We start from the raw sequence: 12,484 nt of genomic DNA, 5'->3' as shown, positions 1-12,484 counted from the left end.
ACATGGGAGTTGATCCTGTCACTGTTTGCTGAAGACAAGTGTTTAAGAAGAAGCCGATTGCCCTGCCATTTTTAAGAAACACGAGCTGGTCATGCTCAGCTAATTATGACTCTCGGTGTCAAACTTGAAAATTTACCTTTCATTTTTTTGGGGGGAAGGGAGAGCCATGTCAAGGGAGGTGGCCCCGGGACGGCCAGACGGCAGAGCAACAAGGACCGGGTTGGGAGACGTGCGCTCCCAGCCAGTGCTCCCAGGGAGGGACCTCACGCTCAGAAGGGGCTGTTTTCCCTTCCTTTTTCTCTCATGTCTGCTCAACATTTTTAGATACTAACTGTGACAGAACTAGCTATTGTCACCAGAATGTGCCTGGGCCACGTGCCAAACCCTCAGAGGACAGCACGAGGCCGCGGGAGGCGCCCTGGACGGGGCCAGAATGGGAGAAGCTGCCGCGTCGGAGGAAGGCCTCGTGCTCTCTGGTTTCTACAGCTGCCCATCAGCCGGCTGCGGGAAATAAGAGAACCTCATTCTCGTTCAATGCTATAATTTTATTTCAAAGGAAAAAAAAGGAACAAAACAACCTTTGCATTTGGGGATGGCGATTGTTTTTACAGGTTTGGAAAAGGAAGAAGAGCGATCATACGGCTGAGTGAGTTGTGAGCCTTGTATTCCGTGGTTGCAGTGAACCCACAACGGAACACGGACGAGGCCAGGGCTGCGGGGGGCACAGCGTCCCACAACTAACGGTTAATGTGCCCGCCTTTGCACGGACGTAAATCACAAACCCCGCAAAAATGGCATCAGTATGAAGAAACAGTCATCATAAAAGCAAAATATCAGTATGAACACTATTTTCCAAAGTGCACATTTCATATATAGACTCTATTGTATGAAATGAAGTCAAAATTAGAAGCACTGGGTTGTCTTAACCAAGGTATATTTTCATCCAATAGAAACAATCAAGGCTTTCCTCAACCATAGGCTTGAGGTTTCTTTCAAGCAGATGCACCCAGAGCTAGGAACAGCCCCGCCGCGTCTGGGGAGAGGAAACTGATGCGCGAGATGGGTCGCGAGGCCTCCCTCTGGTCTGGGGTCACCGCGGTCCTACGATTTCAGAAAAACAGACAGGGACGGGAGGACTTGTAGCGGCAGTTTTAAACCAAATCTATAATAAACTGTTAAAAGGGCTCCATGCTGGACGGCACGAATAGGCATGTCTCAGGCCGCAAGATACACCGTTCGGACTTCTCCACCACGAGGCACGGTCCTTGATAACAGAAAAGGGAAAACATCTGCGGGCTGGGCAGGGGGTGGAAACAGAAAACAACATGACTTCTCAGCACAGTGGCCAGAGCAGAGGGAAAAGACCAGTCACAGGAGAACCGAACAGGAATCAGGCTCCGCTCCAGCACCCCCTCCCCATATCCCCCACCCAGCCATTCCCGAGGCATGCTCTGTGCCCCCCTGGTCCTGTGGGGGCTGCCACCCCTCCGGAGGGCCATGCCACTGTCCGGGAGCTGTCACACACACGGTCCTGGGGTGGCCAGAGCCGCTGGCACCTACCAGGGCCGAGCGTGAGGATCGGCAGCCTCAGGCTTCCTGCAGTTCGTTCCTCTCTCTTTGGCTCTGAATGACGGTCGCGGCGGGGGAGCCGTCCTGGGTGTAGATGACCATACTCGTCAGCTGTTCGGCTCCGTTCGGGACCATGGCCTCGGCGCCAAGCGCGGCCCCGGCCTGCAGGATCTCCCGGGAGCCGGTGGCCTCGATGACAGCGTGTGAGTACACGGCCGCGTCGTCCTGCATGCCCGGTGGCAGCTCGGTCACGATGTAGTGCGTGGCGCCATCGGGGAAGCTGCCAGCGGACTCCTGTACCATGGCCTGGACTAGCTCCTCTGTCACGATGATCTGAGAGATCTCACCGTCGGACTCGGCCAGGTCCACGTGCTGGCTGTGCGCCTCGGCCTCCTGCATGACGATGTGCGAGCCCTCGCGGGCCAGCATGTGCACGGTGCCCTCCTCGTTCACGATGACCTGCGTGACACCCTCCTTCATGAGCCGGCCGGCCGCCGCCGACTCGCACACGGCGAACTGCAGCACGCCCTGTGCCACCTTCTTGAAGGCCACCTGGGCGCGCTCCTGAGGGACGGCCACGGCCGAGGGCCGCGCCACCTGGGTTAGCACCTCCATGGGCTCCCCGGCAGCCGCGCCCCCCCGAATGTCCTGGAACACGTGGATCTCGGGGCCCTCGGGCTGGGTGGCGGCGGAGGGCGCCTCCTGCCCGGGCAGCTGGACCAGCATGTCTCTGGGGCCGGACCTGCTCTTCTCGTGGGGCACGGCCCTGCCTTCTGCACCCCCCAGCTCGGTGACCGCACACAGCAGGGCATCCAAGGCCGAAGCCGTGTCAGGCGGGGGGACACCGGCCTCAGTCAGGTCTAGAATCTCCTGCTTGGTCACCTGCTGAATCATGGCCCCGCCTGGACTCAGGGGCTCATCCACGCCGTGGCCGTCCACTGAGCCTCCCACGACCACCACCTGCGTGGCCCCGTCGGCCAGCGGCTCGGGCAGGACCGGCCCAGGCGCCACGCCGCCCACGTGGGCCCCGCTGGGACTCGCGGCAATGACCTGCCCGTCTTCCGTGATGTGCACCACGCGGGCCACCTGGCCGGCCAGCGCCAGCGTCTGCAGCGTGGCCGCGGCCGTCTCCTCCAGTGAGGCGTCGAGGGCGAACTCGCCGTCGTAGCCCTGGATGATGATGAGCTGCTGCACCTGCTCAGGCGCCGCTGCTGGCCGCCGGCTGCTCCTCAGGGGCCTCTCCTTGATGGGAGATGCCTCCGCCAGGGCGGCCGCCGTGAAGGGGCTGTCCGTCTCCACGAAGGTGGCTCCTTGGCCCTTCAAACGGCACTCGTAGGACTTGGACACGATGCCTATGGGAGACAGGGACCAGTTAGAGCCGAGACAAAGTAAGACAACGCCTCAGCAGTAACAGCACAGTCGGCCGCACTCCGCCGCCACCCCGGGCCCGTCCGAGGCCCACCGTGTACGCGGACGCCGGTGGCTGGGCTCCCGCTGTGGGAGCAGAAGCGGGCGACGGGAACAGGCGTCCTTCCGTCCTCCTGGCTGGACTGTCCAAACACCACGGCTACCAGCCGGCTCGTGCTCTTCCAGCTCCGAGGGAAGGAGTGTGGCTACTCCCCTCGTGACCGTCATTCCCAACAAGGCATGAGTCACTGGCGGGAAGTGTGGATCGGTAAGCAGGGCATTGTCTTCCGACCCAAAGGCACGTCTTTTTGTGAGTTCAGGAGCAGGTGGAGGGCATGGGATGCACACACACACACACCCTCCCAGCGTCACCTGTGATACAGGCCGATGTTCTTTTAATAACTTGACAGGGTAAAATAGGACTGAAAACGGTAATTGTTATTCCCATCAAGACAGACTGACTCTTTAAGCAGACTCCCTATTTTCATCTTTAAATCTCAAATTCTCTACCAGTGTCCTTACTGGAGCCTCCTCCACACGAAATGAGAGAACAGCCCGTCAGTGGTCTACACGGGAGGGTCTCCTAGCCCAGTGGCCACCGCAGCTCTGAAACAGTCCACGCACTCTCTAAATTGTAGGTCAGTTTAAAAAAGCACTGCTGACCCTTACAAAGTAAAGTAAATGGTGAGAGTGCGTGCTGCTCGCATCCCTGAGAGACAAGAGCACTTTGTTCTCCACGTCAGGGCCCCGCCGCGAGAGCGCACCTTTGTCACCAGGGTCCACACTGAGTACAGAGCCCAGATGAGGCCCATCTCCAGTGGGTGTGGGCTCTCGGGCAGCAGCCGCCGAAGCCTTACATCCCACCTGCCAAGAGGACACGCCCAGGCTCACACCCAGACTGTGGGTGACGGTCCTGGAGCAGGATGCCTGCGCTACGTCTGAACAAAGCGAACCCCTGTGAGTCCCGCGTCCGCTTTAGCCACGACGCTCTGCTGTTGGGCAAGTGTCCGGGTGGCAGCCCTGTGCACTGGCACTGCCCTGCCCAGGGACAGGCCTGCTGGGCTGTGCCTCCCTCCTGCCTTCCGCTTCCCCTTCTCCTGCTCTACGAAGGACAGACTCACCTCGGGAAGACTAAAGTTCAGAAGGCAAGAACGAGCGTAGGTTACCTGTGCGGGTCCTTGAGAGAAAGGGATGAATCACAGTCTGTACTTTGACCTCGTCTCCCAGTTTATCTCCTGAACTTCAGATCTCCCTAAAATCTCTGTCTTAAAAGATGCCAGGAGGCCCGGTAGGCAGCAGCAGGCCAGGTGAGGACAGGGCATTCCAGGCCCCTGTGTACACACGTCTGCGTGTGCCTGAGTGGACACGAGAGGTGCTGCCGGGGTGCTCAGCGCACCGTCCGTGGGGACCCCTGGGTCTCCGGTCTACCGTATTGGCCAGTCCTCCTCCGCTAGGCCTGCCGCCCCCCCCCCCCACCTGGGACGTAGCCGTCCCACTTGCCTTTAACGCCCTAAACTCCATCCGGTTTGTTTCTGCCCGTTCTGTCATCATTATCTCCTGAACTTGATTTGCTTGCTTCTGTCCACTCCCTAACTTCAAGGTCATTTTCAGTAGAATTCAGAGTCTGGCGGGGGAAGACATGAAGAGATATGGACACAAAAATAAGGAAGGCAGCCTGAAGTCAACCTTAATTACAGAAGAGGACATAGGGCCTCGGTGTTAAAGCAGGGGAAGCATGCATGGGGAGGGGTGGGGTGGGGGACACCAAGCAACCTGCGCGCTGGTGGTCTCCAAAGGAAAGCCTGCAGGCCGGAGCCCCCACACTCCCTTCCTCAGTCTGCAGCTGGACAGAAAATCTCTTGGGTGTCAAATTACCCTCCGCATCCCCTGCAGTACTGATAATGATGCTATTCCGAACTGCTTACTGAATTTATTTGAATCCAGAGGTGGGTTAAACCACTTGCAGACCATTAAAGTGAACTACATGGGTAAACACTACTGTCACAACGGCGCGTGATGAAGCCTGACACCACCAGCGTCTTAACCTCGGTGCGGCGCGAGCCCCGCTCCCCCATCACAGTTCATAAATGCGAGTGCAGGTCCATCTTTTGATTCAGCAATTTAATAACTTCGAGTGCTGTCAGTACTGCTTTGAAAAATAGCACCTATAAAATGTAACAGCCTCAATCAGATTGAAAAAGATTCACCCACTGAAGATTCTTCCATTTCGCCCATAATGAATTAATGTGGAGCTATGCAGAAGTTCAAGTGTCATTTAAACTAATGTGAATCTCTACTGTAACTTTAAATTCTAACTGGGCTATGACCAAGAATTTACTGGGCACATCAACTTCAATTTCTGAGCTCTTTCCTGTAAATATGAACCGCAAAGCTCACCAATGCAAATGGCCAAACGGATACAGTATTTGGAAAACAGGAGCTTTGTACAGGCTTACCCCGATGACTTAGTCACCGCGATCAGTCCAAAAATACACCAATCTTTAACGGAGCATGGATGCCCAACACACCAGATGCACTATGGTTTGTATCTTTCAAAGACAACGTCGGGTTTCAGCGTGATCACAGCAGGCAATCAAATTGTGCATCTGATTCAGCCTTTTTGGACCTGTTTGTAAGAGGACCATAAATCGCCCTGTGCAGAAGGAGCAGATAGGTTAAGATGCAGCCTCCCGCCTGTTCATGAAAAATTCTAACTTACCGCCCATTTGATTTCGGGAGTACAGAGATGGACACCCTTCTCGTTGCTAAATGCACTCAAATCTACAACATGGTTGAAATGGGAAGGGCTTTTGGGGAGTAGAGGGTTTGTTTTCTGTAAAATGATTCCAAATTAGGTTCCCTTCTCCAGGATATTGTTCGGAGCTCCAGTTCCTTCTTGGAGAGAGTGTCCTTGGAGGGGAAAACTGCAGTGTCACACCAGCAGAGGTGGGGTTAAGACGCAGAGGCCTGTACCCCCAAAGCTGCGGGGTTTGCCCCGTTTCGCTGTCGGGAGGCTTCTGGGACGCTGCACATGGGCTCGAGCACCTGACTGCTTCCTTTGTGTGTGTGTGTGTGTGCTCTTCTTTTGTTACTGTCATTGCTCTCTTTCACAGAATAAATACCTTATGCTTTGGTTAAGCTTACATTTAATTAAAATGTACAGAATTTGTGCAGTAAACTCGAATGAAACAAATAAAACAAGGGCCCCCTCTCTTGAAGGCATACGTTGTGAATGAAAAATGTCATTACAGACTAAAAAATTTTGCAGTAAACAGGGCCTACAGAGAGAAGTTTCCCCTGTAATGACATCCATAAAATACACAAATGGCACTTTTAGTACCATCCTGAATATGGCATTTTCTGTGCTCTACACACAATCTAAATGGTTTGATCATAGAGCATAATACTCCATTGGGTTTATAGAACAATCAATGTTCCATAAAATGATGTATTTATCCAATAGTAGGCTCAGCAGTTACTGGCGTATGACATTGCAGGACACAGGCCCGGACGCCTCGGCAGCACCCAGGCCGACTGTAAAACTTATCTCACGCCACTTCAACAACTTCATCTCATCTGCGTCAAGTAATTTGTGGAAGCCTCAGCTTGGCTTAAAAAAAACTTGTAATAAAAATTCATAGAATTTTCAGGAGAATGAAAGCTGATGACAATAGAAAGGTCACATTGTATCTCCACGAGAGGGGTCAAAGGTGGCCTGCGGTTCTGAAGCCGAAAGTAGATTTCATGCATCGCGTAGCAGATAAAGATGGCATTAAAGAGCCCCGTGCGGGGCAGGACGCGGCGCGCTGGGGAAGCTCGTGCTGACACCCCGGGAGAGCCGCGTGGCGGCGGCCGGCGGCGCTCACGTGCCATCTCGAGGCTTCTCCCGATCCGGCGCTCCACGCTCACATGGGGCTGGGCCGTGCTGGGTGCTCTGTGTCTCGTTTCTGTTGTATGAAGACCTCGTAGGCTCTGGCGGAGGAGCCGTGACTCGGGGAGCGCTCCGCTCCGCTCTGCGTGGGAGCGATTTTGTGCTCTGGAGGCTACTGAGCCTGAGAAGGCGAGGCTGGCCCACGGTCATGGCGAAAGCACCTCAAACAAGATGCAATTAAAAAGTACACTTTTCGTATAAAAATTTGGGGCACACATGACGCTATGATTCTTAAGCCACATATAATTTTTCTTGATTTCAATTTTAAGATGTAATTTTAACAAGAACGTTAAGAAATCATACTTAATGTCTATTAAAATGAAACAATATTAACAGATTATGCTAATAAATTAGAACCATATTTTAATGTCACAAAAGCTTATAAGTTTTTCAAGTGAGAGCAGAAAAAATGACAAATTAAAATTCAATGCAATATAACCTTGTAGAAATTTCGAAGCAGGGGATAAATTATTCCTCCAACAGCACAGCCGGTCGAAGCAGTATCAATAATCGCTCCGTCGTGCAGTCATTCTTTGGACAATAAGAATGACCGGCCTTGCGGCACGATGTCCCTGAGAGTGCTCCTCCTGGTCTGGAAGGAGTCAGGGCTTCCACGTGGACACAACACAAACGAGGGGTGCCCCCTGGGCCAAACGCTTTGCACTGCCTCACGTTCCTGAGGGAACTTGCCACTCGAGGGCTGAAGAAGGAATTCCACCACAACTGATAGCCTCAAGGGGCGAGAGCAGCCTCTCAGTCCTGCAACTCCACTCCAAAAAGACAATTTTGTAAAAAAAAATAATAATAATTTTTTTTTAATTTTTTTGAGAGAACAATGGATGTGTCAGTACCTTGTGACTAGTATTTTCAAGGGTTATGTGTTCTGGACAGTGTTAATAAAATTCACACATAAATCAAAAATATTTAGGTGACTGGAGATACAAAATTAAAATTATTTTTAGTCTCCGGCATGCCTGTGAAGAATGATAGCTGTACTAGTGAGATTTATTGCAGAGCACAGACCTGTTCTGGTCATTCTGCAATGAGTGGCCTAAGGCTGGTAAATACACCACAACATAATAATCTGAAGCATTTTGGTAAACTATCAGCTTTGTGCCACAATAAGTGTATAAAGGCAGATGCTAGAGTCACAGGAACAGCCATCACTCTTCCTCCATTTTGTGAAGGTTGCTTATTTTTTTTTTTTAAGGACTTTATTTATTTATTTGTCAGAGAGAGAGAGCAGGAGCAGGGGAGCAGCAGGGGTCGGGGGGGGAGCAGGCTCCCCACTGAGCAGGGAAGCCGAATGTGGGGCTTGATCCCAGGACCCTGAGATCACCACCTGATCTGAAGGCAGACGCTTAACTCACTGAGCCACCCAGGTGCCCCAAGGCCACCATTTTATAAGAATAGATGAGGAAAATTATTTTTCTGTGAAAAATTAACTCAAGTCCACATCCTTTCGGACAGACCCTTCCACCTAAGTTCAAATATACAATTTTGTAAGAAACACCATGCAATTTTTAGTGAAGGAATACTTAGAGTAAGCCAGGACACAGATTAAGGTGACCAAAGTTGTAAGTCCCTTTTTCTCAATTATCATCAGTACCACCTTTTTGATTGGTAGTGATCACAGATAATCAGATATGACCCCTGAAAGAAATTCTACAATGTTCAGACAAAACTAAGAATAAATTTTATCTCAAGTTAGAAATACATGACTGGCCAGATTTCTAACTTTACCATGAACAGTCTCTGCGGGCCCAGATATTTCCATGGGCACTGAAGAGTGACAAAGAATAAAAGACAATATTTTACCTTTAAAGTCACAAACCCTAAGAAATTTTGTATTATATCAGACTCTTAGGTATATATCATCATTTCCATGCGTGAGGATCTAATGGGAGCCGTGCACACAAATCTCCCGCAGGAAGATCGGAAGATCGGAGCGGTGCTCTGAGGTTATCCTGACAGGCCTTTCTGGGAGAGATGTCAAGGGGCGGGTGTGGTTAACCGTTACTTGGCTGTGGAAGAGGCCTGCAGACCGTGTGGGCAGGTGAGCTGTGACAGCCACAGAGCTCGGGAAATCTGACTCACGAGACAGAAACGAGATGGGATTTTAAAGTTAAACTGCAAAGTGCTCTGATCTTGTCATTTACCCATGAAGAGCACCTTCTTAAAACCTGCCAGCCGAGTTCCTGGCAGAAAGGGCTCAAAGGTCTTAAGGACCGTCTGGAGCAAAGGGAGGAGGCAGCGCCGCCGTCTCGGGGTCAGCACAGGGGGCCTTTGGCATTCTGGGCACATCTGGGGGTATGAAGAGCAGCCCCTGGCCACTGGGAGGGCTCAGCGTTGGACGCTTTTTCTCCCAGCTTCTGGGCGTGCCGTCCCCTGGGGCCCTGGCCCTCTGCCTGCTCTGCACCCGTCTCGGTGGTACCGGCTGATGCATCCGAGGGGAGCCCAGGAGCTCGACCCGTGGGATGCGGGACTCGTCTCCCAAGGTCCCACGTGAGCAGCGGCCCAGCGGCCTCTGCTGCAAGGCCGCCTCCCCTGTTCACCTCAGACGGGCCCGGACTTCTTTCCTGCATGACAGTATCAAGAAATTTGGGGCACCAAAGACCTTCTCCTGTTGTCCTCTGACAGGCCTCTCAAACTCCCGGTACAGATAACTCAATATTCGGGGACGAGGCCTGTTTTTCAAAAGTTGTGGAAATCACGCACATTTTCGAAGGTAAAATTGGGCAGCTAAGAAGTCAGCCAGTGCTGTTCCTGGGGCGTTCCTCTTCCAAGGCAGGCTTAGGGGGCTAACCAGACAGACGAAACTGGTCTCCCTTTGTTTTTTGGGCAAGCCCTATAGAAAGATCACACTCATTTTTGCGGGCACGTTCAGATTTCCCTTGTATTATTACCGCATCTTCGTACCTTTCCCGAGGAAACGAGGAGCAGCAGACGCCTGTCTTCATCACAGACACTTCTGTGCGCGGGTAAAAAGCAAACCACTCCTCAGTAACGGCGCAGAGGCACCATTGAAATCAAATTTACAGTAAGCAGAACCTGCAGCTGGGGTAAAACGCTCACTGTTAGTATTTTAATTATCGGCAAAGCTTTTGGAGGTCCAACATCTATCTGCTCGTAGCCGAGTGACAGCAGCTGCTTGGGTACACTTAAAACAATGCGAATCTCTCCCGCACATATTAAAATGAATCGTGTGTTCTGGGCACATCTCTGCTAGTTCCCTATAAGCCGGCTCGTGTGGGTGAGGGGCCGCACGGCGAGGCCCGACCTCTTCACACGGATGACTGCCAAGGACAGCGACCACGTGACTCCGGGGTGTGGAGACACTCGGCCGGTGCTGGAGGACCTGTCACCTGCGGGTCGCCGGCAGGTGCCGAGGATGCTCCAGGACTCTGCTCACAGCAACTTCCAGGACAAGACGAGGAAACGGGCATCTCACAGTGGCCTGATTCATTCTGGGAAAGCCAGAGTGAGCAGGGGCTGTGCGTGGGGCGGCCCAGGCTGACTCAGGCAGGCCACCTGGGGGCTGGGCCCGCACGCTGCCTTCTCCGAGCACGAGCACGGAGCGGCGATGGGGACGGGGCCGGGACGGAGGTGCAAGCGCTGCCACGGTCAAGGTGGAAATAAAGACACGCTTCGTTTTTAGCCGGCGCCTACTGCAGTCCTTACTGTGGACATCTTCCTCCACGCCTACGTTAAACACCTATGTTGAACTTGCAGAGTATCTATATGCTTGGGTAATAAAGTTTAAAACGGACTGAACAGATATCAAACAGAAGATACACGATAAGGTCTGACCCTTGCTTTGAAACAGACACAATAAAAACAAACTTGCAAATTAAAACGCTGAGTAAAATGCAGTGCCGGAAACCCAAGGTTTAAGAGACGGAGACACACCCCTCCCACGCACCCGCTGGTTCTCTGAGGGGCAGGGGAAGCTCGGAGGACAGTCCCCTCCAGACCGGACCACCTGAGGGGCTGCAGGCCTGCTGCAGCAGGTGTGGCCAGGAACCGGGGAAGCCGCGTAGGTGTGTCTGGAGGCAACTCCACGCCCCTACGTCTAAGCGCGCACTGAGCCATGGGCACCACGCCTGGTGAGGGGGCGCTGGCAGGGGGCAAAGCCACGCATGGCGTCACACACGGCCACACGGGTCGCATCGGGCTGGAAACTTGAAAACTGTCCCTCTAAGATTATCGTGAGTTCACTAAGGAGTTGAAGGGCCTTGTGGCTCTGGGAAGGCTCTATCTGGCGACGGATCAGCCACGCATGCCAGGAGCCACCTGCAGCCGACACGATGCTCAGGTGCGGACACCAGGGCAGAGACCTCACACGGTGTCAGGCAGCAGAACGCACCACACAGGGGCTCCCCAAAATGCTCCGGTTGGGGAACGGTGACCTGAACAGGCTGGAAATTCAACGGCACACGGAACGGCAACTCAGGAGCTCCCACAAGAAATACTGAGATGCGGCAGATAATGCCCACTGTTCCCACGGACACGCAGCTGTCAGCCCGCTCGAAATGCCCTTCGACAAAGCTTAGGAGGGAACTTAGAATGTGTTTCAGTGGGCCACATTCCGCCCTGCAACGGCCAGAGTCACAGAGTACAGAGCAACGTGCCTGGCCCCGGTGGGGTGTCAGGGGACAGGAAGGCAGCAGCAGCGGGTTCCCTGCGCTCTGCGTCCGGCACCGGGGGTTCCCTGCGCTCTGCGTCCGGCATCGGGGTCACCCTCCTTGCTTCCTTCAGCGGCTTTTCTCTGGATCAACAAATGCCTCATCCTGATACTCAAGGACGCTGCTGACCACCAATGAATGCCCAACTCTGATACCACTGACAGCACCAGGTAATTTAATTATATCACAAAACATGCAGACCACAACTTCTGAAATTAAATATACACTTAATGATCCATGTCAAATTTTCATCTTTTCTTGAAATTACACGTACACACGTACACGTCCATCTGTGTGCAGACACTGGCACGAACATACACACACACGGGCCAAGCTCACACCGCTCCAACCAGCTCACTTTTCTGCTTGCGTTCTCATCGTCACACGCCTCGTGCGGAGGTCTTCACTGAGCGTCAATCCTGAACCACAGTCCGTGACACACGGGGCCAGCAGCTGTGTAGCCGGCGGGACGGGACGGCCTCTGCTCTCCAGGGCGCACACCAGGTGCCCCCTGAGCAGAAGCACTCTGGGGCGATCATCTGATGACGCACCGTCTCGGACTAGTGTCGTCTAGCAGGAGCACAAGTCTGCAGGCCCAGTGCTCAAGTGACACTTGCTAGGTCTTCAGCAGCTCCTCATGTTCTGAATGGGCAGGATATGTGAGAAACTGTCACAGCTTTAAAGGCACCAAGGCTCAAGTTTATGTTCTGTGTCTGTTCTTCTCTCTCCCCTGGAACCTGGAGCAAGCTCTCTTTCATTATTTATATGGCTCTGATGTGATTCTTGTCCCTCATTAAGAGGTAACATGACGGAAAATCAAATCACAGACAGTCCTTAGGACCCACTGGTAAGTGGTAGAGCAAGGCCGGGATCCCTGTCTCGGAACAAGACT

The 12,484-nt window shown here is 53.1% G+C and overlaps 1 protein-coding gene across 1 annotated transcript in view; it reads right to left on the bottom strand.

Annotated features, from left to right (window-relative positions):
- Positions 1–524: 524 nt before the first annotated feature.
- The window catches only part of ZNF407 (zinc finger protein 407), a 427,312-nt gene continuing 415,352 nt past the window's right edge, over positions 525–12,484 (bottom strand). Inside the window, exon 9 of the mRNA XM_059409836.1 lies at positions 525–2,921. Within this exon, the coding sequence (XP_059265819.1) occupies positions 1,588–2,921 (1,334 nt within the window). The 3' untranslated portion in view covers positions 525–1,587. The remainder of the gene's footprint in view (positions 2,922–12,484) is intronic.

Source organism: Mustela nigripes, chromosome 8 (assembly GCF_022355385.1).
Source record: "Mustela nigripes isolate SB6536 chromosome 8, MUSNIG.SB6536, whole genome shotgun sequence".
Taxonomy (NCBI): domain Eukaryota; kingdom Metazoa; phylum Chordata; class Mammalia; order Carnivora; family Mustelidae; genus Mustela; species Mustela nigripes.
Note: the sequence above shows the minus strand (reverse complement) of the source record. Positions and strands in the feature narration are given on the sequence as shown.